Source organism: Rissa tridactyla, chromosome 1 (genome assembly GCF_028500815.1).
Source record: "Rissa tridactyla isolate bRisTri1 chromosome 1, bRisTri1.patW.cur.20221130, whole genome shotgun sequence".
NCBI lineage: Eukaryota > Metazoa > Chordata > Aves > Charadriiformes > Laridae > Rissa > Rissa tridactyla.
In genome coordinates, this window is record NC_071466.1 from 101,933,064 (window position 1) to 101,957,312 (window position 24,249).

Here is a 24,249-nt window from a genome sequence, read left to right on the forward strand (position 1 = left end):
AGGGGGTTGGAACTAGATGGTCTTTAAGGTCCCTTCCAACCCAAACCATTCTGTGATTCTATGATTCTATTTGTACATAGGCATATATATATATAGGTTCTCATGACTGTAAGGCCTACCTAAAACTAATCCCCCTCAGCCTAGTCAGAAGTATAAATTTAAAGACCGCGAAATAAATTTTACAAATACTAATAAATAAAATAAAAATAAAATAGATTTATGAATTTTAAGACTTCTCTCCCATTGTTACACCGCCCCCATTCCCCCTCCCCCCGCCCGTTCCCCGTTGCTATGACTACCCGGAAGCGGGCGGAGCCGACCGGGAAGCAGAGTCACCCAGCTGAGAAATGACGCCAGGGGGTGACCCGGATGTTCATGGGACGAGACACCATACCCCTTGCCCCCCGCCCCCCTCCCGGCGGAAGCGGCTGGCTGGGGGAAGGGCTCCTGCTCCCTGCCGGCCGGGTCACGTGAGGGTGGTGGTGGGGGAAGTGTGTTGGGGGGTGCCGCCGCCACGTGACGGCGCGCGGCAGCCGCCATGGGGACGGCGCTGGACATCAAGATCAAGCGGGCCAACAAGGTTTACCGCTGCGGGGTGAGTGCGGGCGGGCGGGCGCGCGCGCGGGCGACGGTTGGGGCCGTTGGGGCGGGACGCCACGCCGTCCCGCCCCAACGGCTCCAACCGGCGCCCGTGCCCGTCGCTCCCCGTCTGCGGGTCGTCGCGGCTGCTCCGCCGTTGCTGCGGGTCGCCGGCTGGGCTTGAGGCAGGTCTTTGGGATGAAGGCCGGCTTCTTGTTGTCCTTCTTCCCCTGGCGAGCGGGGCGGTAGCGTGGGAGTGCCGCTGAGCCGTCTGCGGGGAGGGCGGCGGGGCTTCATGAGGAAAGGAAGGAGCGTGGCTCCCACAGACGCGGCAGTTTGGACTTCACGTAGAGGATAGTGTCGCTTCAGTTGTTTGTACTTGTGTATTACAGCGGGACTGATGCTGTGGTACAGTATGCAGGTGCGGCCAGTTGCTGTTACGGAGTCTCATTCCGTTTCTGTGCTCTGCAAGAAACATGCAAATGTCTTAAGATGTGGTTTGTACCTGATAGGAAATCTCCTCTTGGATAAGAGGAGATTCTTCTTCCCTGCCGCAAAGGACTTGGGTGCACTGGTGGATGAAAAGCTGGACATGAACTGGCGAAGTGTGATTGCAGCCCAGAAAGCCACCTGCATCCTGGGCTGCATCAAAAGCAGCGTGGCCAGCAGGTTGAGGCAGGTGATGCTGCCCCTCCACTCCGCTCTGGTGAGACCCAACCTGGAGTACTGCATCCAGCTCTGGAGTCCTCAGCACAGGAAAGATATGGACCTGTTGGAGTGGGTCCAGCACGTCTCCTCTGAAAACAGGCTGAGAGAGTTGGGGTTGCACAGCCTGGAGAAGAGAAAGCTCTAGGGAGACCTTATAGCAGCTTTCCAGTACCCAAAGGGGGCTTATAAGAAAGATGGTGACAAACTTTTTAGTGGGGCCTGTTGCGATAGGACAAGGAGTAATGGCTTTAAACCAAAAGAGGGTAGATTTAGGCTAGATATGAGGAAGACACTTTTTACAAAAACACTGTCACAGGTTGCCCAGAGAGGTGATAGATGCCCCATCCCTGTAAACATTCAAAGTCAGGTTGGACAGGGCTCTGTGCAGCCTGGTCTAGTTGATGATGTCCCTGCTCATTGCAGAGGGGTTGGACTAGATGACCTGTAAAGGTCCCTTCCAACCCGAACCGTTCCATAATTTATGATAAAGTACTTAGGCAAGAGCAGGTCTCAATTTTTATTTTTTTTTTTTAGTGGGCAGGAGTCTGATTTCTTAACTTTTTTCACTGATGTAATTGGTGATAGTGATAAAGGGATTGTGCATACTTCAGCTTTTGCAGCTACTTGAAAAAATGCTGTGCTCTTTTCTGTTGTTGAAGACTTCAAGTGCATTTAGAAAAAAATAAAAATCACCTGAGATTTATTTTTATCACTGTTTTTCTAGAAATCTTGTTTAAGCAGAAGGTTTCAGGTCTTTTTTTTTTTTGTCCTTTTTTTTTTTCTTTATTGCTATCTTGCCACACACTTGTATTGTAAACATCCTTTTCACACACTTTTCCCATACGTTAGTAGTTTGGCTGTTACAGTGTATAAAGCATGTTTCAACTTATTGGATGTTTTTAATGTGGGAAAACTGATTTAAACAGATTTGAATGAAAAGGTATGCAACATCTGTTCTACAGTTGTCAAATCATCTAGAGAATGGCTTTCATAAAGCTGAATTTTCAGTTTATGAACAACACATCTCTTTAAGTATGGTGTCATAGTGGTAAAGACTACTTCTGTGTCTCACTTTCACATTGTTTTCCTAATGCACGTTATCGGAGGGATCTTACTTGTTCCAGTGTCATAATGCTGTGCCCATTTTCAGTTTCTTCAAACTGGATTTTTTTTTTTTTAATACAGCAAAGGGATATTTCTTCTGTCTTTAAGCTGAAATTAAATAAGTTATTTATGGTTAGTAAATCTGTCAGTATTGTTTGTTTGCTTCCACTTTAACTCAATGTGAAAAAGTTTGTAATTTTAGCTTGTTAACTAGGCCTGAAATTTGGAGGTCTAAGTGGTATGAAAACACAGTGATGAAAGAGCTGTAGGGCTGTATGCTATAAATACAACATGAGATTTTTAATATAAATTTCCTAGGGACAGAAAATAATTACAAGTCTCTCTTTAATTAGGCATGGAATTTATACAGGTTTGGTTTTGACTTTTTGGTGTTTGTTTCTTTTTTTCTTAGAAATGTACTGATGGTTGTATACTTCAGTGACAGTAGCTATGCTAGTAATACCTTCAGTGCATGGCAACTTTCATCTGAAAATACACTTGCATCAATGCTACTTGAAAATGAAGGGATTCCTTTAGTGAAGACAATAGCTCACCCCAATGTATGTGTCTAGCTATCTAGACTTGGATCTTTTGTTTTCTGAATTTATTTAAAGCTGCGTTGGATATGGAAGAAGGTGATGCCTAAAGTATGCAGTGGTGTAATAGTGGTTTTGTTATGCTTATTACATTATAATAATGCAAAAAATTGCTAAAACATTATTGAAATTTCTAATTCATAATTTGCCTGAGACCATGATTAATCCAGCATAACTCCACAATGCTACTCACCTCCCTAGCCATTTAATTTCTGCTGCCTTTCTTGTGCTGACAGTATTGGCTGTGCAGTAAGCCAGGTGAGAGAAATGGATGGTACTTGGTAGACCTGACACTCAAAAAAAGTAAATAATAATAATTAAAAAATCAATCTGTTGAACCATGGACATGACATCCTTTTTGTTTTTCTTATGAATGCCTTCTCAAGTAGAGTTGAACAGAGAATATTTAACAATCGGTATCAGAATGGTCCTGTGCTGGGTGGCCTACAGAAGATAGATTAGACATAGTGGAGCAGCTCCAACAGAGCAGGAAATTGGATGAACAAAATAAAGTGGGGTGGGTGAAGAACATTCTGAAGGATCTCAGGCAGTGATTTTTAGGTGATAATAGACCAAAGACCTGGTAGTGGCAATGGCTCCTGATTGTTCCATTCAAGTGCTGGTTTTGTACCTCTTGAGAGTGCATAGTCCAGGTGAAATGTTCAGGAGTTTTTAGCAATCAGCATCCTCAATCTGTTGTGTATATGTCAGCCAGCGTCTTTACAACTGCTGAGTGTATTTGGTATACATCTTTATTCCCGCCAAGAGAGAGGGGGTGAGGGTAAACAGATATAGGAGACACCCATATTTAACAAGTAACTGTTCTGAGGATCTCTTAATGGTAAATTCCATACGGAATAAGGTCTTGAAGGTGCGTGAGTTTGTAATATAAACTTCTAGGGAAGAACTCTGGAAGTTAACAAACTTACCTTTAATTTAATTGCAGAACTGAATTTGAGTCTTGTCAGGGGAAAATATTGTTGAAAATATATATGAGAAGGCTGGTGGACAGAGAAGATAAGGATGAGTCTAAGGCAAATAGCTGATCAGGAAAATTAAGGCTGAATAACTTCTTTTTTGCTTTTTGTAAGGTCAGTGTGATGCATATGTTTCATTATGGGCTTTCCCCATCAGGCCAAGATCTTTCAAATTTGTCTTTGGGGATGAAGTATCATGTAACAGAACCTTCACGTAGTGTTCCCTGCTGTCTTGGATTGGGTCAGGCTACTTATCCTGGTACGGTGACCTTGGTTATACTAAATCCAGATGAATTCAGCCATTTTTCATTGTTGCAAAGCAATCTCCTATGCCAAATGGAAGTCACTTCACTTCCTAAAACTTTCCTTAGTTCTAGGTAGTTGAGTAGGCAACTATTTTGTTCTTTTTAGTTGTTCTTTGCTTCTGCATTGACTGTTCTCTTTCAATTGGGAGAAATTAGACACAAAATTTGTAAAATAGTCATGCATCATGCAAGCCTGAGTTTGTGTTCCTGCTTTTAAAAAGTAAATTGGTTAAAGTAACATGCTGTGGTAAACAGCAAGCAATGTCTATATTTGTTAGTTATAATAATCAGAAACTAGAGGAACTAAGCAACCAAAGACCTTTATTTTGTCCAGACTTCAATTTGAGAAAAGCTATCTTAAATGGACTACTCTAAATTGTGAGTGAAAAAACAAGTTTGCCACTTCTTGGGCCAAAAGAGTAGTAGCATTGTTTAAAAAAAAAAAAAAAAAAAGTGTTAGGGGATTTAAGAACAAAAAGACAATAAAATGGATCCTAATAGCATGTCCTATAATAGCAAAATAAGGCTTATTGCATCAAAACTATGTTTAAATTCCTAGGAACAGAAGATCTGCGTTCAGGAGACTTTTTTTTTTTTTTTTTTTAATTGGATGGAGAATTCTTGAGCCATTAAGGCTGATTTAATAAACTCCGGAATGCTTGAAGAATGAGGAGACAGGCATAACTAATGATGCGTTTCATTTAGAAAACCTAAACAGGATGACTGCAGTAACTGTGGCAGTTAGTCTGAGATTGATAATTAAAAGAATTCTAGGCTGAAAAGCCTGAAAAATGCATTGCACAAAGAAAGGTGCTGTAGTTAACATCAGCCAAGACTTTTAATGACGAGTCCAAAATATACTTAAGTTAGAATTTGCCCATAAGGAGGCCTTTTACTAATTAGTTTGTTTTTTTAGAAAATCTGAGCATTGAGGTTTTAAAACATCTAATGATTAGTTAGTTGGATCTAGCAGACTTTTCCTATTGAATGTGGTCAGTTTCTTTCTAAATAATCAGAAGAATATGTAGTTAAGACTTGCAGGTGGCTTGCATAGAGGAATAGATGTGGAAGATGATGATCAGGCATATTTAGTAAATGTGACTTAAGTGAACTTATTTTTAATTTTTTAATTGCTAGATGTTTTCCCTTTGTCCTAAAAGTGAATGCCTGTGATGTGGAAAGTGGAATCTAAAAGGAACCTAAGGTGTTCTGTTGGTAGTTTTTCTAGCTCCTTAATGTAGCAAACAGACCTAACAGTGTAAGCAGTCAGGTTGGAATTGCTATATATTTTAACACTAAAAGTAATTTTTCCAACAATTTATGGGACAGTATGGTGTGCACTTTGATCCTTCCAGTCTTTACATAAAGTTTATAGATACTGAATAACTGTCTAGTTTAGTCAGAAGTCCAGATGTGACGTAGGACTCTCAAGATGAGATTCTGTGATCCGTGTTATGCACCATTTCATGTTATTGAATGAAGATCGTTCCAAATTGTCCTCAGCCGGACTTGGATAACTGCTACTAGAGAAACAGGGGATTGTGCTGCTGGATCAGATGAAGCAGGTGTTCATCTCAATTGTGACCTTAGAAGGGATTGAAACTTTGAAAGTGTCAGTCTTCCAGGCAATTTCATGTGCATATCTGAATGTTTAGGAACTGTCAACAGAAAGCTGAAAAGCTTATTTGGGATCATTAACCTGGGACAGTCTTCTCACAAGAACGTTTTGTTCGCAGTTTAGCATATGTACCTCACTTCTTTGCTTCACGTGATACGCTGGCCTTCCTGTGGATGGATACTGTGTTTAGCTGGATAATTCTGTGTAGAATTGTATTAGCTTAGCTCCATCTTGCAAAGTTTTGTCATCACATGGTGAAGCCATGAGGAGTTCCTAGTAAGGGAGAAGGTAAAAAGTGAGTAAGAGCAACTGATCGTAAGTTACTACACTGTAGTATGTGAAAGTCATTCAAGTGCTGACTTTCTCTACGCCTTTAGTTTTGTGGTGTTAAAGGTAAATGAAACCCTTTTGATATGAACTGAAAACAGTACTAGTTTAGTATTAAGTGATGCCACATAACTATTACAGATGGTACATGTTTGCAAATCTTTTGCAAAAGTAAAGTTTTCTCATAAATTGTGTGCTAACTATAAGTATTTGAACATCTTGGTAAGCTCATGTTCATTGATTTGTACTTTTTAGAAGGACAAGAATACTGACAGCTTTGTATTTAGAGGGGCTCTGGTTTTGCACAAAAAAGGACAAAGTAGCTCTTCTTCAGAAAAGACAGAGCCAACTTCTCCCCCTCTCTATCAAACAGAAATATAATCTGATTTCATATAAACAGTTTAAATAAATATTACAGCATCTTTTTCATGATACCTCCCTCTCCCCCACACTAGTGACTTTTAAAAGTTGTTTTGTTTTTTTTTTTTTTAAAAGTCACTTTGAGGTGGTTTTGATTTTTTTTTTTTTAAGAGACATTGAATGTTATAAGAAAAATTCATATTTAACTTCAAGTCATTCTTTTCCTTTCTGCCCCTTATTGTGTGAAAGTATGTAGGCAATAGCTCTGGAACAGGTTGTTGCTGTGTGGTGGGAGACTGTTCTCATTTATTAAAGCAGTTCATATGTTCAGGATTGTCCTTGCTTCTTATAGTTCAGCTGTACTAATTTTTCAAAGCAATAACCTAATTGCTTGTACTAATTAAAGCCCGTTAGCAAAGCAGTACAGTATTTAGGTCATCTTTTCTTCACTGTCCTTTTGTGCTTGTGTCTCCTGTTCCTGGCATTTCCCAGTTGCTGCAGGTCCTCTTTTCAGACTTTCAGCATGTCAGCCTTCCTGGTGATGCTTGATGTTCTACTGCTGTCCTGTTCGGCTTTAAACTAACTGACCCATTTTCTGTATTGTCATCCTGTACCACTACTAAAGACAAAAGGCTGGCAAAATTCAAATAGTGTCTGTCAGAGATGTACATAACTGGACTGGTTTTAACTGGTCGAGTGTAGAGTGGGCAGTCTCAATTATCCTTTGGTTGGAGTGATCTGTAGTTTGGTGTCTAGTTTGCAAGCCTGGTGAAGGTGCAGAGAGCATTACCATGGAGCAGAAGACAAGGTTAGCCCCAAGAAACTTTCTTCAGATTCTCAAATCACTTGCTGCTGTTTCCAGATGCGTATTGCATTTGATGTGGAACTCTGGATTGGAGTGGATTCTCTGTTGTTGGAGAGGGGAAGGTTAAACTATGGGGTATGTAAAATAAACTGTGTGTTGCTCTCCTGCAGTTAATTTATTTTTTTTTCAGTGTTAGAAATTCTCAGTTGATACTTCCAAGATGCAGTGTTCTTGTGCAAATACAGTTTTCTAGACAAAACATTCTTAATGGGATAAGTGACGCATCTCTTGAGTCATACAACTTGTTCTTTTGATTCACGTATGCTTTTAAACTATTTCCCATGTAGCATGGAATTTCCTTGTGTAGCAGAACAACTATTTATTTATTTATTTTAAATCTGTTCGGCTCCACTCTTGAGGTGAGTCTTATCCTCAGCTTGGCCATCACTTTTACAGTTATACCTTCTCTTCCATCCCCCATGACCGTCCCACTCTTCATATAAAAATTTCTCTTGGGCTTTCATTCTGACATGTCAAATGGAACTTGTCTACTGCTAACTGACTCGATAGTTGTTTATGAGGATGTTTTTCGTCTTCCTGGAGAGGAAGATCTTGAAACTTTGGAAAGAAATAGAAACTCCTTCTGCAAGGAGGAGGAGAATATTTTTAAGGAAAACAAACTAGAAGTAAGGACGTCTCTTCCTTTCATTGCTTTCATTATCAGTATTTGTCTTTTCTGAAGAAGGTTAGACTGTTCTCTGGGAACAGTTTTCTTGAGTATGAAAATCAGTTAGCAATCTGTCTGAGAAACAGCTATAGATGACATTTATTTAAATGTTTTCATCTTGTCTTTTCTCCTTTTAGGAAGTTCTTTCTGGAGTCGTGGTCATAACAAGTAAGGACACAGTCCAGCACCAAGGTATCTCGTTAACAATGGAAGGATCAGTAAATCTGCAGCTTAGTGCCAAAAGTGTGGGTGTGTTCGAAGCTTTCTATAACTCTGTCAAGGTAAGAACTGTGCAGGTTAATATTTTTAGCACAAAACCTTTGTCTCTTTTCCCAAATCCTTCTTTAATGGCTCTCAGGTAGTTATAGCACTTCATGGTATGTAAATGATAGAAAGCAGAGAAATGCTCCGCATTACCTAGTGATATGTGATGACATTGAGGGAAGAACTTGCACTGATTGGAGAGTTTTCTTTAGGGCTGAAATACAGTAATATAAATACTGTGGTTACTAGATGATGCGTTGAAGAATCATGATTTAAAGAAAAATAAAAAAAAAACCACCACACGATTTATTAAAGTGACTCATTTTAATTGGACTTTGTGCTACATGGGTCACTATCACAATAGTTTCTGCAGAGGCCATTGAGGTTGTGTGTTACTAGGCATGATACAGGACCTTCACAGATTCTTCTGTGGAGTATGAGGCTGTGCACAGACTGTGGAGCTCCTGGAAGGCCTCTGTGCTGCTCCCCAGGTTTGGGAGCATGGGGTTTGGAATCTAGCAGGGCAAGTTATCTCTGGCTCTATATGAACATGGCTGTACTGATTGAAGCAAGGCTGGCTCTGTCTAGAGCGTCAGTATAGCTACATGTGCAGAACGGTTTGCTGAAATTAGGATAGCCTTGGTGCAGGGCCTTTTAAGGTCTTCATTTGTAGTTAATTTGTTTATAGTATGAATAATCTGCGCATGAATGATTGAAAAACAGGAAAAAAAACAAAACCAAAAAACAGTAGAAGCAATAGATTATTTTTTTTCCTCCCTGTTAGAGGGAAAGTAATAGTAAAACTCCAGAGAGAAAAGAAGTGTAATCTTCAAGCAGGCTTCCCCAGTTGAATCCTAGTCTCCCACTGGAACAATGGTTAACTAGCCCTAAACATAGATCTTTAGGATGGGAGAAGGCAGGAGGGAATGGCTAACTGCTCAACTGTCACACGTACTTGTTGATTCCTGCTGCTACTATTAAGGGTTATAATTTAGAAAAGGGAACTCCACTTTGCAAAGCTGAGACTCTGCTGTTCAGCTCTCTAAATATTTGGTCATTAGTATGATATGACCATAGATCACAAATTGTTTTTTTGAGGAAAGCATTCTTAATGTTTCTTTTCATTGTGAGACTGGAGAGCTGTGTGTGATGAGGAAATGCCTGAGTGTCTGGAAATTCAGGAAGTCTTATTAGAGTTTGGTGGATGGTTGTTGGTTCTTGAAATGATGGGGCCGTCACTCTGCTTCAACCTAAACCTCTTAATATTTATCTTTGCAGCCTATTCAAATTATTAACAGCACTATTGAAATGGTAAAACCAGGGAAACTTCCCAGTGGCAAGACAGAAATTCCATTTGAATTTCCGTTGCATATGAAGGGGAACAAAGTTCTGTATGAGACATATCATGGTGTCTTTGTTAATATTCAGGTAAGGCAGTCATATCTGTAAAGAAAATCTGAACTTTTGTTGTCTACGGAATGTATTCTAAAGTATCTCTTAATCCATGGAAGCAGATAATGTTTTCTTGTGATAAAGTCGTCTTTTCATAGTGCAATATGTTTTCTTTTCTCAATTTGAAGAATGAGCAGAAAGTTTAGAGATCCTTTGAAGTAAGTAGCTTTTAAGCTTCCCTTTGTTAATATAGCATTCTTCTGGTGTGTACTGTATTTCCTAGATGTAATTAAAGATTAAAAATGATGATACACATTAACCTTTTAAGTACTAATTTGTAGGTGGTTTCTATCTGACTTTTGCAGTTCTAGTTTCTAGGAGTCAACACTTTCCACAGATGGTAACACTTCTTAAATGTGGCAAAGGAACCATCCTGGGATTGCAGAATCCCATCAATATAATGTTGCTTTTAAAAAATTGTTGTGATGTCTATTCCCTTTTCTTTTCCAGCTAGTTTAAGCTTTTAATTAGAAATAGTTGATTGTAATGAAACAGATCAGATGTAACATGGGATGTACAAGAGAGAATTAAAAGCATACTGGAAAGAGGGGCTTTGGGTTGAGAAAGGGTAAAATGTATTTGCCACGCTTTTTAAATCTTGTACAGTTCTTTTACAGGGTGATATTTTCATCTAGTTAAGATTTTATTGTGAAAGAAGTTGCATTTACCATTTTGTAGATAATCTATATAGTAGTACATACCCAGATACAAGTGTGTGTACTGTTAACTAAGTACCAGTGAGACTTCATTAGCATAGTAGACAACGAATTAATGCTAATAATATTTAAATATGAAAAGTGAAGTGTACTGACTTACCAGATCGATTTTAAGACACAGGGATAAATCCTACAGGAACAAAGCTACTTAGTGTTCAGAATCTGTTTTCCTGCATTCATTTGTGAGAAGGAATAGCTCGAGGAAGTCTCTCCATCACTTGTTGTTTCAGCCCTTCCGTATGGAGTAAATCTTTAAAGAATGATGAGATAAACAGAACAGTAGCAAGATGTCTCACTTGAAATACCTTGTCAGAACTACTGTAACATATATCTGATCCCTACTTATGTTCTAAACAACTACATCCATTCCCTTAATGAAAAAAAGACTGCACTACGGTGTCCTTTTGTTCAAAACAAACGTGACTGTGTAATTTTGTAATGAAGGCTCAAACCAAAGTGTTGAGAGCTTGTAGCATCTTCAAAAACATGAACTTTTTGCATTCCTGTGGAGATGAGTAGTAGCATTTACTGCCCAAATCTGTATGTACTACATGCTTGTAACAGAATCCTGTGGAAATACAATTTTGAAATTTGACCTTTTTTGGTTAAAAATTGTCTTACAAGAGAGGGATTTGTTCGCTTGGTTTGTTTTGGGTTTGGTTGTTTTTTTTGAAAGAAAGTCTTCTTCAGCTATCTCTTGAATGCAAATACTGTATTAGACAATGCTTTTTCTTGCTGAGGAGTGTTTTTTTGTTTGGTGGGTTTTTTGTTTTTTTTCTTCCAAGGAAAAAGTTGAAGGAGCCACTAAATGCAAAAATTTTCAGACCAGTGCTGATGAAGAATCACTGGGTTGTAAAACTTTCCCCTCCTTTCCCCACTTTTGCTCACTTATGAGAGTATTGGATTTGATGACAAAGTATAAAACTGTTAGCTATTTAGCTGAACTGGAAGTCTTATATTACAGACTTGGATTTAAAAAAACCCTAACAAACAAGCCAAAAACCCACAAAAGAAAAAACCTCACCTACTAGCCTATCAGAAATAACCTAAACAAAAATTCTCGTGTTTTTTTTTTCTACATTCAGATGGGGTTTTTTAAGTACTTCCCATATCTTTTTTCGGTCTTGGCTTTCTTCCTAATGTATCGTTTGTGGTAGGTATGTCAAAAATGGTGTAAAACTGGTTGAGTTGCTTTCCATAATCCAGATAACTTGCCTATGATTGATAACAGTTGTTTTAAGATATACTTTAATGGTGAATACTTGTTTTGTTTTGTCATTCCCTCTCTCATCTACCTAGCTTTTCTTTACAAGCTGGGGATAAAATGTAATTAAAAGGTTAATCATTAGATTCCAGCCAACCTTTGAGAGTCCTGCTCTCCTGAAGAGGAAAACATAGTCTGTCCCGAGGCTATTTAATGTGCACTGGTACCTGATAAAACAGATACACATGTGTAAAATGGGGAATGTTAAGTCTGTTTTCCAGAAAATCAGGCTTGAATTGCTTAAAAATAATTTCCTAGTATTAAGTAAACCAAAGGAAAGCATTCATTTGCTTCTAACCTGTTTATATTTGTTCTTTGTCCAAATCAAGAAATGGAAAAATAGACTACATACAGTATGCCACCTTTTTATTTTTTCACCGGAGTAACTAAAGGTGCTGCTTAAGAAACACTTCCCAAGACCTCTGTCCAAGTCCCGTGCAGTTTAAAAGCAAGCCTCTATTTAGAATCACAGAATGGTTCAGATTGGAAGGGACCTTAAAAATCATCTAGTTCCAACCCCCCTGCCATGGGCAGGGACACCTCCCACTAGACCAGGCTTTTCAAAGCCCCATCCAGCCTGGCCTTGAACACCTCCAGGGATGGGGCATCCACAACTTCTCTGGGAGACCTGTTCCAGTGTCCCGCCACCCTCAGAATAAAGACTTTTCTTCCTGATATCTCATCTAAATCTACCTTCTTTCAGTTTAAAACTGTTTCCCCTCATTCTATTGCTCCACTCCCTGATAAACAGTCCCTCCCCGTCTTTCCTGTAGACACCCTTTAGGTACTAGAAGGCCCCTACAATATATATATGTATATCTATCTATCTATACGCAAATGTATCTACACACACCGCATCTCTCTCGGCCTGTCTTCATAGGAGAGGGCTCCAGCCCTCTGATCATTTTTGTGGCCCTCTTCTAGAGCCGCTCCAACAGGTCCATGTCCTCCTTATGTTGGTGTCTCCAGAGCTGGACGCAGTGCCCCAGGTGGGGTCTCACCAGAATGGAGTAGAGGGGCAGAATCACAAAAGATGTCTTGATCTCAGTATTAGTATGTTAGCTGGGGGTTCAGTATCAAGACTAAAGTCTCTGTTCTCATGCAGAGAACTTTTAATTGGACACTGAGGGCCAAATTGCAGGGCATGGGTGGTCCTGCTGCCTCACTGCACTGTGTTCCCTGGTCTGAGTGTAGTGCAGTAACAGAAGGTTTGCTCAACAGTGGTCAACTTCAGTGGAAACCACGGTCTGTGATGGGGAAAGAGATATGCTCTCTGGTCTCGTTCTTGCACACGTATTCAGGTTATGTGTAGAGAGACACCATGAACTGGAAATCATGAAGCTGAGTCCCTAATCTGAGCACACTTGGTTTTGCCAATTGCTTATCTGTAAAGAAGGAATTAAAAATGAAACAACAACAACAAAAAAAACCCCGTGCTGAAGTGCATGATTACTGTGATAACCAAGGTCATATTATTTTTCAGTCACTGGTTTATGGCTCCCTTTTTAGGAGAGAAAGGGGAGGAAATGGGCAGCAAGTTTTTGAACAGCAAACAGAAAAATTAACCTTGTTGCCTGACTTTACTGCATGCCGCTGCTTTTAAGTTTGGCTATATGGTTAAAGATGGTTCCCCATTAAATATGCCTATAACTGTTACCACTGTTAAATTTGATCCTACAAAAAATTTAAAATTAGAGGGGTTGTCTTATTGATAATGGCTTATCCAAAGTATGGTGAAAAGCAATACTGTAATGACCCTTAACTGAATGTAATTTGCGTTCTGAAGCCGTACAGGAGTACTGCTCTCTGTCAGTGAGTTAGTCCCTCAGTCTCATAGTTTGTTACATATCACAGAAGATATGGAAAGCATTTGCAAATGACTATGGGACTGTAAACACAAAGAAAAACCATCTCTCATTTGGGAGCATCTAAAATCATTGTATACCTCTTATCTCCTTCCCCATCACTAGTATGTATGTTGCCTACTAACCTGTTTTAAATAATGCCTTAAATATGAATAACATTAACATTCTGCACATATGCAATAAAAAGATGAAAAGTTAAGAGAGATAGAGGAGACCTTAACTAAGGCTCTCTTCTTTTTCTCTGCCATCTTATTCTTCCCAGTATACCCTACGGTGTGATATGCGACGTTCTCTGCTGGCAAAAGACCTAACTAAGACTTGTGAATTCATTGTCCACTCACTGGTAAGTGTGGTTTCTATTAACTATACAAAGTGAGATTTATTTGTTTTTTCCCACTTTAAGTGAAGCTTGGCAGTAAGGTTAGAAGATCAGCTAAAACGATGTAATTTATAATAGCAACACATGGGATATGTATGAGTAAAGGAAACTAGCCTCAAAGAAAAACCTCTATCCAGAAGAGCTAGGGTATCAGTTGCTTCTTATTAGAGTAACTCATCTTTCTTTTCATTTAAAGAAAATAGTACAAAGAAGATTTGGATTATAAGATGTTTTCATACTGCACTGAGTTTATTCTCCTTTTCATCCTTTCAGTTCTGAAACAATGGTGTGGTTAGATAAATATTACAGTGGTGTTCTAAACAGTATTTCAGGCTATCTGAACATTTCTTAGCCAAAGGTTCCAGGTGCCCACAATGCCTGTCCTAGAAATGGGAGTTTGTTGGTGAAGAGAAAATACCTGATTTCTGCTCTTCAGATGACTAATTATGACTTAGAGCCCTGACTCAAAGTATCAAAGCTGGGACTGCATCAAGTTAGAAAAGAAGCTTGTCAGCTTAATCCCCTTTGCTATTAAGTAAGCCCGTGGTTGGCAATATGCTGAGATAACTAGGTTAAAAAATATCCACATCCTGCGGTTAGCAACATGGAGAGAGCCTTCCTCCTGTGGAGGTAGAATTGTGGGATGAGACCGTCTCACAAGAAATGCTTTGCTGCTTGTTATTTGAAGTTCCTATATCAGTCTGGTTTTTAGTTGATGTTGACTTGTACGCATGTCCAGAACATCCGATGTCAGTACAGACTGTGCCGGCCTAATTAAGTATCTCTTTTTTTCCACCCACAACTTGCTAGAACATACTGTTTCTATCATTCCTTTGAACTCTTAACAGGACAGTAAAGTATTAGACTCTTGTCTTACCTATGAATAATGGTGGAAATATGTTATTTTAGTTCTATAGTACCTTTTTTTAAAGATTTAGTACCTTTTTTAAAGATTTAGCTAGGTGCTATAAAGAAGTTTTCCTGTTGGTAAGACTTCATTATTTTCTAAAATATATTATGCTACATTTTATTGGTCCATTATTACATTATAAGTAAGCCACACTTGTCAAAATAGTGAACAAATTACATATTATGCAGTTTCCTGGTTTTATTTCTTGTTCCCACTACAGCACTTAGATCACAAGTCAGTAAATCATGAATCTCTCAGTCAGGGTGAATTAATGAGGTTTTACTGAACATATAATTCTCACTGTCAGTGCTCAATGTACCATTTCCCTTAACCTTATTCTTTGCCAGAATTTGTCATTTATGGGAAAATACAGTCAGTCTTCCATCTTGCAGCTGGGCAGCAGAAGCTGTTTTGAATTCTTAAGTGGTGAGGGTAGATCCTAAGAGTTCAAGTGAAGCCCGTTGGTGGTGGTGTGCTCTGCCAGCTCATGGTTAGATACAATGGAGTCCCTCATAATTGATGCTGCGCTGGCCACTTATTCCAAATATGCAGAGAAAAGACAGTGCATCTCACTGAGATAAGGATGGAGGGAGAGGTCAGTGAATGGTAAGCAAAGCTTGCCTTCCTGATGCAGAGTGCAGGCTGCCATCTCAGCCGAGCTCAGGGCCCATTCAGACTTAAGATCAAGACTTCTTGGTTTTGTGATAAATGGTGTGAATAGATACTGAAGAACTGTAATAATGTGCCCTCAAAATTGCTTCTCCGGCGTGGAACGCTAAGCTGGACCAAGTTTTGGTTTTTTACAGTTAAAGAAGCTGGACGCGACGCCCATTAAATCCATGCTATGCTAGATTCCATCAGCTGAGGATCTCCTAGTAATAGCAGGATGGCTTAGGAGACCTGAGCCATTACAGAAAGGGCAGCAGAAAGAGTTCAAAGTGCTCAGAGATAACAAGAGGGAGGAAGAGTTTGTAAAACGTATTTGAAGCAATGGAGCAAGTTCATGTATAATCTCCCGCTTTCTCCCCTGCTCAAATTTACTAAGCATTAATAATGAAAGGAAGCATTGCAAGTGACATATAAAATGTAATTATTTGTAAATACAAAAATATGAAATTAACTTTTTTCTGTAGCATACGATATGCTTCAGATAGTGTATTTCTTCTTTTCCAGGTGGTTTAGTCAACCACATGTTCTCTTTTTCTTTTCCTTTGGTTTTTTTTTTTCTTTTCCATGTAGGTAGAGGTTATGCCAAAAACTTAGAAATGGAGAGTTTGTTGTGGTTTACTGCAATGGCAAACACAAAGTAACCAAAAACTGACAGTTTTGTTTCCACAGTTCAAATTCATGGTGATTTGCAACTTGTATTCAGACAATATCATAATGTTATTTAATAACAAAGGCAGGAAATCTCAGGGTTTTTTATGACATAGATGCATACTTTCGGATGAAGCCAGTTCTGAAAACTGACACATCCAACAGTTGCTTGACTTTGTTGTCTTTTTTTAATATTCTCTCTGTGTGTTTTGTAAATCATAGTTTACAGTTTAACTCTTTCATTACTCGTAGTCACAGAAAGGGAAACTGACGCCAAGCCCAGTAGACTTCACAATTACTCCTGAAACTTTGCAAAATGTTAAAGAGGTAAGGGTTTTCTTATTATTTTATTTTAAATGTAATGCTTGTGTGATTCTGAGTAAGAACAAGAGAGGAATGATTAAATGCTGCCCTGCAGATAATCAGCTCTTCTTTTTTTATTCCCCTCCTTTTTCTCCTTTCTTACTTTTGTAAGCAATAAATTGATTCTGCCTAATCTCTTGTGATAGTGGTGACTAATGTAAGGTGGAACTTTGTTCAGTAATGGTTAAATATTTTACTATTTTTCTGAATGAAAGATGGCAGTGAAGCAAGGGAAAACAATCTATACCACTTGTAGCCAAGATCCTTTAAAAATGTCTATTTTGATCCTTTGTTATGCCTTTTTTTACAGCCCCATGTGGCTCTGGGAAGCCTGTATGAACAGTAGTTGCTGTCTTGGTCATTTAGCTTTATTAACATTGGTTTCTGTTTGTCCACTGAAACCAGTGTTCTGTTTTTCCAGATTTTCCTGTTGTGCTCTTTTTGTTACAAGAATACTTTCCTGCGTTAGGTCTCCCTTCTGCATCTCCAGTTTGTCTTCCGTTTCTCTTAGTCCCCTACTCTTCCACTTGTTTCTCAAATCAGCTGTTTGGTTGTTTCATGCTGCTGTTGACCTTATCACCTTGTATTCAATAGAATCATTGTGGTTGGAAGGGACTTCTGGAGACTGGTTAGTCTGGCCCCTGTGCTCAGAGCAGAGTCATCTAGAGCAGGTTACTCAGGGCCACGTGTAGTCAAGTTTTCAGTGCCTCAAAGGATGGATACTTGCAACCATTCAGCAATGTTAATGTTTGACCACCCTCACATGATTACTAAATAAATAAATAAACGAAAAGTAATTTCCTTTATTTCGATTTGTTTCCATAGCCTCTTTCTTGTCCTTTCACTAGCTACCACTGAGGAGTCTGACTCCAACTTCTTTACTCCCTCCCACCAGGTATTTATACATATCAAAAGGTCCCCCTGAGCCTTCTGTTCTGCAGGGTGAACAATCACAGCTCTCAGACTCTTATGTCACATGCTCTTAACCATCTTCATGGCCAAATCCAGCAAAGGCTGGACTTGCTCCAGTAAGTCTGTGTTTCTTGTACCAGGAAGTCCTGAATTGGACACGTTATCCCCAGTTTTGTCTCATCAGTGCTGAAGAGATGAGGAGAATCACCTCTGTCAACCTGTTGGCAACACTTCCTAATGCAGCTCAGGATGCTGTAGGCCCATTTGTCCAGCCTGTTGAAGTCCCTGTGGAGGAACTATCTGGTTCACAAACTGCTCCTTCCAGTTTTGTATTATCTGCGGACTTGCTGAGGAAGTGCTCTGTCTCATCATCCAACCCATCACTGAAGATGTAAAGTAATATTGACTCCAATATTGACCCCAGTCACTGGTGTACACCACTAGTGACTGGCCTTCAGCTGGACTTTGTGCTACTAATCACAAACCTTTGAGTCCAGCAGTTCAGGCTGTTCCCAGTCTACCTCAGTGTCTTAAGCTGTACATCCAGTCTGTACTCCCATCAGTTTGCCTGTGAGGTTGTTAGGAGAAACAGTGTAAAAAAACAGTGCTGAAGCCAACATAAACGGTATCCACGGCCCAGCAGCAGAGGATGAACAGGTTATGCCCAGCAGCCTCTCATGTCTCCAGAGACTGATGCACACTGAAAGCATGTGTTTTTCCAAATACAAGGATATAATAACTAATCTTGGTGGTAAAATTACTTTTGAGATGTATTTTTGAGACTACTGCTAAATACTAAGCTCTCAGCAGTCTGCTCTTCCTATGAACCATATTTCCATATAAAGTATTTTCCGTTTCTTCTTTCTCTTCTGTATCTTGATACATTGGCTTAGCAAAGACCCAGTGGTACACATCTTAAGAAAGTCCTGTCCATTAAAAGCTCTTTCTTAAGTTTAATAGCAGACCCTGTGCCTTTCTCTATTTCAAGTACATAACTACAAAAGTAGGTTCTAAAACTTATGACATCTCTGATCCAGCAGACTTTGGTATTTAATTGTGGAGCTGTCTAAAGAATGTGTATGCTAGCACAAGCAGTGGCCTTTTTTTTTTTAGTATTATTTTTATTTATTCTTCTGTCTCAGAAAAATGTGTGGGTCTGAAGTGACTACCTGCTGGACAGGTAGAAGAAGTCACTGTTTTGGTATATTTATAATATTAACATTTTAATTCTCTGCTCGTCTGGAGATTGTGACAGAACTAGAATTTCCGGTAGACTATGAGAAAACTGATTAGGAGGTTTGCAGTAGCCAAGCAAAGCACAAAGAGGTTAGATTAAAAACCAGGATAGATGTGCTCTTACGTTCTCGATTGTCATTTTTGGGGGATTATGAGAGAGAGTGTAAATTATAGGTTCTATGAGAGAAGATCTAGCCTAGGATTAAAATATGACGAGTAATGACAGAGTAGTAAGGCTCTAGGAGAAATACACCTCTAAAAAAAGTCTCATAGACTAGGATTGAGGAAAATGGCCTTGAGTTCTTGTTCTGCAAGCTCCTTTTATCTCTGTCTCTTAGGTTCCGACCACTATACTTGGGGGGGTAGCTATACGATGTCCCTGGGAAGGAGCGGTCATAAGACGAACCTCCTAAGGATCATACAATAAAAAAGCAATTAACTAATACATTATTAGGAGTCAATATTTCATAGGGAGGTTTTGTCAGGCACATAACTTCTGTTATTTAAATTAGGAGAAAATACTCAGGTGAGGTCACGTTTACTAAACACATGGAAATTCCTCTCTCTTTATTTCCCCCAAAGATTTGTTTTGAGTGGAACAGCTAAATTCTGCAGAGGTGTTGGGTATCTGAGTGAAACAGTCTAAACAATAGCTGAGGAGAACTTTACTGCCATTATTACTGGCAGCCAGGACTGAGAAGCAAAACAAACAGACTGGGAGAAAAAAAGTTTGTGCCAAGAGAGTTGGTTTGGAAGAAGGGAGAATAAGTTACATGGGCAAGGAAATCCAGCGCCAAAAGCAAGTGCAAGCAGATGGTTGGAAGGTAGCGGCTAATGTCAAAGATGACAATAACAAATAATTAAGGCAGGAGAGGAGAATAAGGCTTGTAAAAGAAGGGGAAGGCTAGAGCAGGATGTTCAAAGAGTTTGAAGAAAGTTGGATGGGGAAGATGCGAGCTGAAGATGTGGGTAGAAAACTCAACCGTTTCAGTATGCCAGAACTTGACGTGTAACTGGAGCTTCTGGCGTATGAGTTTCTCTGGTGGCAGAGAGTATCTGGTGCCTGCTGGCCTGGGCAAGGGGAGCAAAAACCCCCATTTGGTCTTTTATGGAAACTGATTTAGAGACTGTCATCTCCGATCAGCTATTCTTACTCCTCCTTCATTAAAACGTAGGAAACATGCTTGCTGCTAAGAAAAGTTGAAAAGTTAGGTGTGATGCTGTGTTCAAATTAAACTCTTTATTAATTGTCCTTAATTGATGTCTTAGTACAATAAGCGGTATGCTACATCTCACATTAAAGGAAGATTTTTAAATGCCTGTCTTCCCTCCCAATAACGGCCATGAGAAAGAAATTTAAGAAGGTGGGGCAAATCACTGAAACGATAGACTATATTGTAACCTGTAACAAAATGGGACCAGAACGCTGTTCTCCAGAGCGCTGCCAGCTGCCTTAACTTGACCATCCTGGTAGCTCCTCCCAGCCTGCCTCCTTCACCATGCCGTTCCCAACTTCTGCATTAATTGCAATAGCCAAGTTTTTGTCAGTTCATCCCAAGAAAAATGCTCCTGTGGATGGAATGAGTAGGGGGGAGGCATGTCAGGGCAGAGGGTAGTAAGAGATATCTTAATGCACCTGCATAAGGATGCATATTTAAAGAGTTATATTATTTAGGTTACGTGAGGCATTTCTAAACTTTTGAGTTCATAACTTTGCAACTTTTTCCTGCATATTTTGATAACTGTCTTTCTAGAAGGTATTTTTTTCTTAGTCTCCTCTTACAGTTGTGTGTCCCCCCCATCTTTTCAGAGAGCTTCACTTCCAAAATTTCTCATCAGAGGTCACCTCAGTTCTACAAACTGCATCATTACACAGCCACTGACAGGGGAGCTGGTGGTGGAGAACGCAGAGGCTGCAGTCAAAAGTATTGAGCTGCAGTTAGTGCGTGTGGAAACCTGTGGTAAGTTGCTCTGTACATGGAATGTGTGTAGACTGCAGTAATTGCCACTTGCGCTCTTTCAGCTTAAATACGAAAGCTTGTCAAACGCTATACAATTAAAAAGAGTTGCAAAAAATTCTTTTGCATTTCAGGTAGAACAGTCCAAACATTAATTTAAATAACCTCTATGATCCTTAACTCAAGAGCGCTAATGTGAAAACTTGCAGGTCAAAGGGCAAAATGTTTTGCCCTTACTCACCTCCCCCCCCAGCCCCGGTGTATTTTTGTTTTCAGTTTTGGCCACTGCCTTCTCTTCTCTCTTTCCCTTTCCCTCCTTTCCCTCTGACTTTCCTCACTTTCCCCAGGGTGTGCGGAAGGTTACGCCCGAGATGCCACAGAGATACAGAATATTCAGATTGCTGATGGGGATGTCTGCAGGGGCCTGCCCATTCCTATATACATGGTCTTTCCCAGGCTGTTCACCTGCCCTACCCTGGAAACAACAAACTTCAAAGTTGGTAAGGACTTTACGCTGTGTTGGCGTCTTTCATCTGACAGAAGTTTCTAGTTTCACTTCAGCTTCTGGCGGGTAACGGGATAAACCGCTGTCAGCACTACAAGAAGCAGCAAGGACATCCGTCTGTTTCCCTGGAGAGGTTTCCTAAAGAGGATTGCAGTCTGCTGTATTTCATACAGACGGAGAAAATACAGCCCAAATACTCCTAACTAAAAAGAGTTGTGCAACTATTAAGCTACTTCTGACTAACAGAATTCTATGGTAAAAGGACAGGAGAAGCAGTGTAACAGCAGGTAACTTTTTTCTGCCAAAAAATTACATGTGAATTAACACTTGAGTAGTAGCCCAAGAATAAAACGCCAAGATCATCCCTTCTTTCTTTTCATCACCAGTGAGAACCCCTCTTTCCATTCCCTTGTCTTTTTGTTTCTCGTTCTCCTGCCTCACAGAGTAGAAAAAGTAAGGTGAGGCGCTGTGTGACTTCGCTTTTCTTGATCTACACCAGCTGCTTCTTCCTGATTATTGCTGCCAAAATCCAACATTTTCCTTAACAAACACCTGAAATTTAGGATTTTCCTCACTTTTTCAAATAATTACTGCAAAAATTCTCTTTGCTAGCCTGTTTTTCTTCCCTTGGTCCTGCTGGAATCTGTTGGTTTTGGGTTTTTTTAATTTATTTTACTTTATCAGATTGAAGCTACAAGTCCCTGCTTTTAGGATCCTTCCCAACTGAAGCCCCTCCTACTTTTCTGCTGTCTGTCATGGACAAATGTGCACAACGTTTTCCAGCCTTGCCTACCTGTTTATCTGTTCCCCCAAGAGCATTTTTGATTAGATACTGATTTTGAACAACACAACGTAATATCTAAAGAGCAGATAGTTTGCAGGTATATTGTATCTTAGTGTTTAATTGCCTAAGGCCACACATAACGCAGGACTCTAAGGCCATGTTACATGCTGACAGCAGGGGAGGAGTCTGTTCCCTAAGTCTTCCACTTACGTGATTCTAAATGTGAGGCGTCTTTCCCAAAATATTTTAATCTTAGATGTCTGAACTCTGCCTGTTGTCCAGAAGACTGTGTGTCATAGTTTCTCAGTCATAAAGAAATCAATCCGTCAGAATCCCAAAGATTAGAACAAGCCAAGGTTCTCTAGGAATGGCCCAAGGTCTGGGATGCCGGTGGTGAGGATCTGCCTGGAGCACTGCGTTCATCCCTGCCACAGGAAAATCCAGGGTATTGAAACGGCGTGAAACAGCCCTGTGAAGTGCTGCCTCTGAGAGCAGGAACTGCTTGTCTCTCATCCTACTCCTACAATTCAGAGTCATTATGGACTCCTCATTTATTTTTATTTTTTTTTTTCCTTCTTCCAGAGTTTGAAGTTAACATTGTTGTCCTCCTGCACGACGATCATCTCATCACAGAAAACTTCCCGCTGAAACTCTGCAGGATGTAAATAGCCAGAAGAAATCACTGAAAAAGGACAAAATTCTTCAGAGGCAAAGCAAAACTTTATCCATGTCTTATTTTAACTGAAAACGCATCACTTCCTCCTCCTGCTGGTAGTTGTGCTTTCAGTTCTCCGTAATAATGTTGGTAAGACTTTGCCTGCCTTGCGATAGCTGATGTGGATGTATCTCTCCAGGCAGCCTTGTCAAGTATCTTTCTGACTTCAACAACCATCTTTTCCCCACTTTTTCTCAGAGAAATCCTGAAGGAATGATTCTGTATTTTTCTACAAGTTGTAGAAATATGTATTAAGTTTCTCTCTTTATTTCATTTTGTAATACTTGTTCCAAAGTCCCTTAAAGACCTCTTAAACCTAGTAAGTCCTGTTATAGGTGGTGTATATATACTGCTGGGGGAGGGTATGGGACTTGTAATATAATACTGAATAGTGTTTTTGAAGATGTAATAAATGGTGCTACAACAACCGAGGTGGTGGTGTGGGATGAATGGCTCAAGGTGAATGTGAACTAAGTGATGTGAAACAAATAATGATGTGAAATAACACCAAGCCTGTTTTGGTCAGGTCAGGAATATGAATCTGTATTAGAGGAATGTTTAGAACTGAAGTTTTCCGTGGGCTCTCGCCTGGATTAGAAAAGCAATGCCCTTACTTCATCTTTGCTATTTATATAAAACAGCACTGAAAAAGACCAGGCAAAAGTTTTTTAGCTTGAGAATATACTTTGCATTATACCATTTTCCCTTTTGTAAGGCTTGTACAACTCAGTTTTGATGTGGAAAAAAAAAGTCTGTGAGATGACAAGCAGCACCACTGCACTGTGGCAGCCCCGGCTCTGCCCAGGGCAGGCTCTGCATTAAGAAACTTCTATGCTGGGGCACCTTGTGCCTGGAGGACGTGACTTTCATTCTATGAACAACCCTTCCAAGGGAGACAGTCACTCTCTTATTAGGTGGGTTAATACTGTCCCTTGTTCAACTTAAAAGTATAAATGTAAATGCCAGGAAAGGAGTAAGTTAAGGTAAATACATTAAAGTGTTTGTAACTATATACACCTTAAAGGAACTACGTAGGAAAACTACTTCGGTAAGAAATAACCTTCCCAACACAAACAGGTTGTAGATTTTGATGATGTTTTATGTAAACAGAACCACCACAATTTAATTCTAATTGTGAATTTTCCATGCACTATTACATGGGGTGGAGGCAGGTTAAGTATATGGCATTATATAAACTATAAGTGTAAAGATGACAACCTGAAAAGACAATTAAAAAAACTGCCAAAAAGTAATTTCCTTCAGCTTTATCCAACAGCATTGCCAAGCAGGAAAATGTAATTCTAGGTTTGGCCCTGGTTCTGTATCATCTGTATTTTAGGAATAAACATCGGAAATTGTTATTTCAATGTCTTGTGGGGAAAAAAAAAGCTCTTTACTAGAACCTACCGCTTCTCTAAAATCAAGAAATCACACAGGATGATTTTTGGAAAGCAGAAGCCACTCTTTCTGGTCTGCACGACGTGACAAGAGTGCCACCTGCTG

At 39.7% G+C, this 24,249-nt stretch overlaps 1 protein-coding gene across 4 annotated transcripts; it reads left to right on the forward strand.

The window, feature by feature from the left end:
• Positions 1–438: 438 nt before the first annotated feature.
• VPS26C (VPS26 endosomal protein sorting factor C) lies at positions 439–23,177 on the forward strand. Of its 4 annotated transcripts, none has more exons than XM_054205277.1 (9): positions 439–595; positions 7,437–7,514; positions 8,244–8,387; positions 9,649–9,798; positions 13,930–14,010; positions 16,526–16,600; positions 20,595–20,745; positions 21,090–21,242; positions 22,614–23,177. In XM_054205277.1, exons 1-9 carry the CDS (start codon positions 539–541, stop codon positions 22,694–22,696), a joined length of 972 nt encoding a protein of 323 aa, XP_054061252.1. In that variant the 5' UTR covers positions 439–538; the 3' UTR covers positions 22,697–23,177. The 4 variants fall into 4 exon arrangements, with proteins under 4 accessions (XP_054061252.1, XP_054061419.1, XP_054061506.1 ...); XM_054205358.1 differs by lacking the exon at positions 439–595 and adding an exon at positions 980–1,000; XM_054205444.1 differs by lacking the exon at positions 7,437–7,514 and having other exon boundaries at positions 440–595.
• The last annotated feature ends 1,072 nt before the right edge of the window (positions 23,178–24,249 follow it).

Bases quoted from the DNA above. Each gene is read 5' to 3' on its own strand.
- VPS26C (XM_054205277.1), top strand. From the start codon at position 539: ATGGGGACGGCGCTGGACATCAAGATCAAGCGGGCCAACAAGGTTTAC. The intron at 596-7,436 runs GTGAGTGCGGGC...TGCTGTTTCCAG, and splicing joins ACAAGGTTTACCGCTGCGGG to ATGCGTATTGCATTTGATGT. The intron at 16,601-20,594 runs GTAAGGGTTTTC...CCATCTTTTCAG, and splicing joins CTTTGCAAAATGTTAAAGAG to AGAGCTTCACTTCCAAAATT.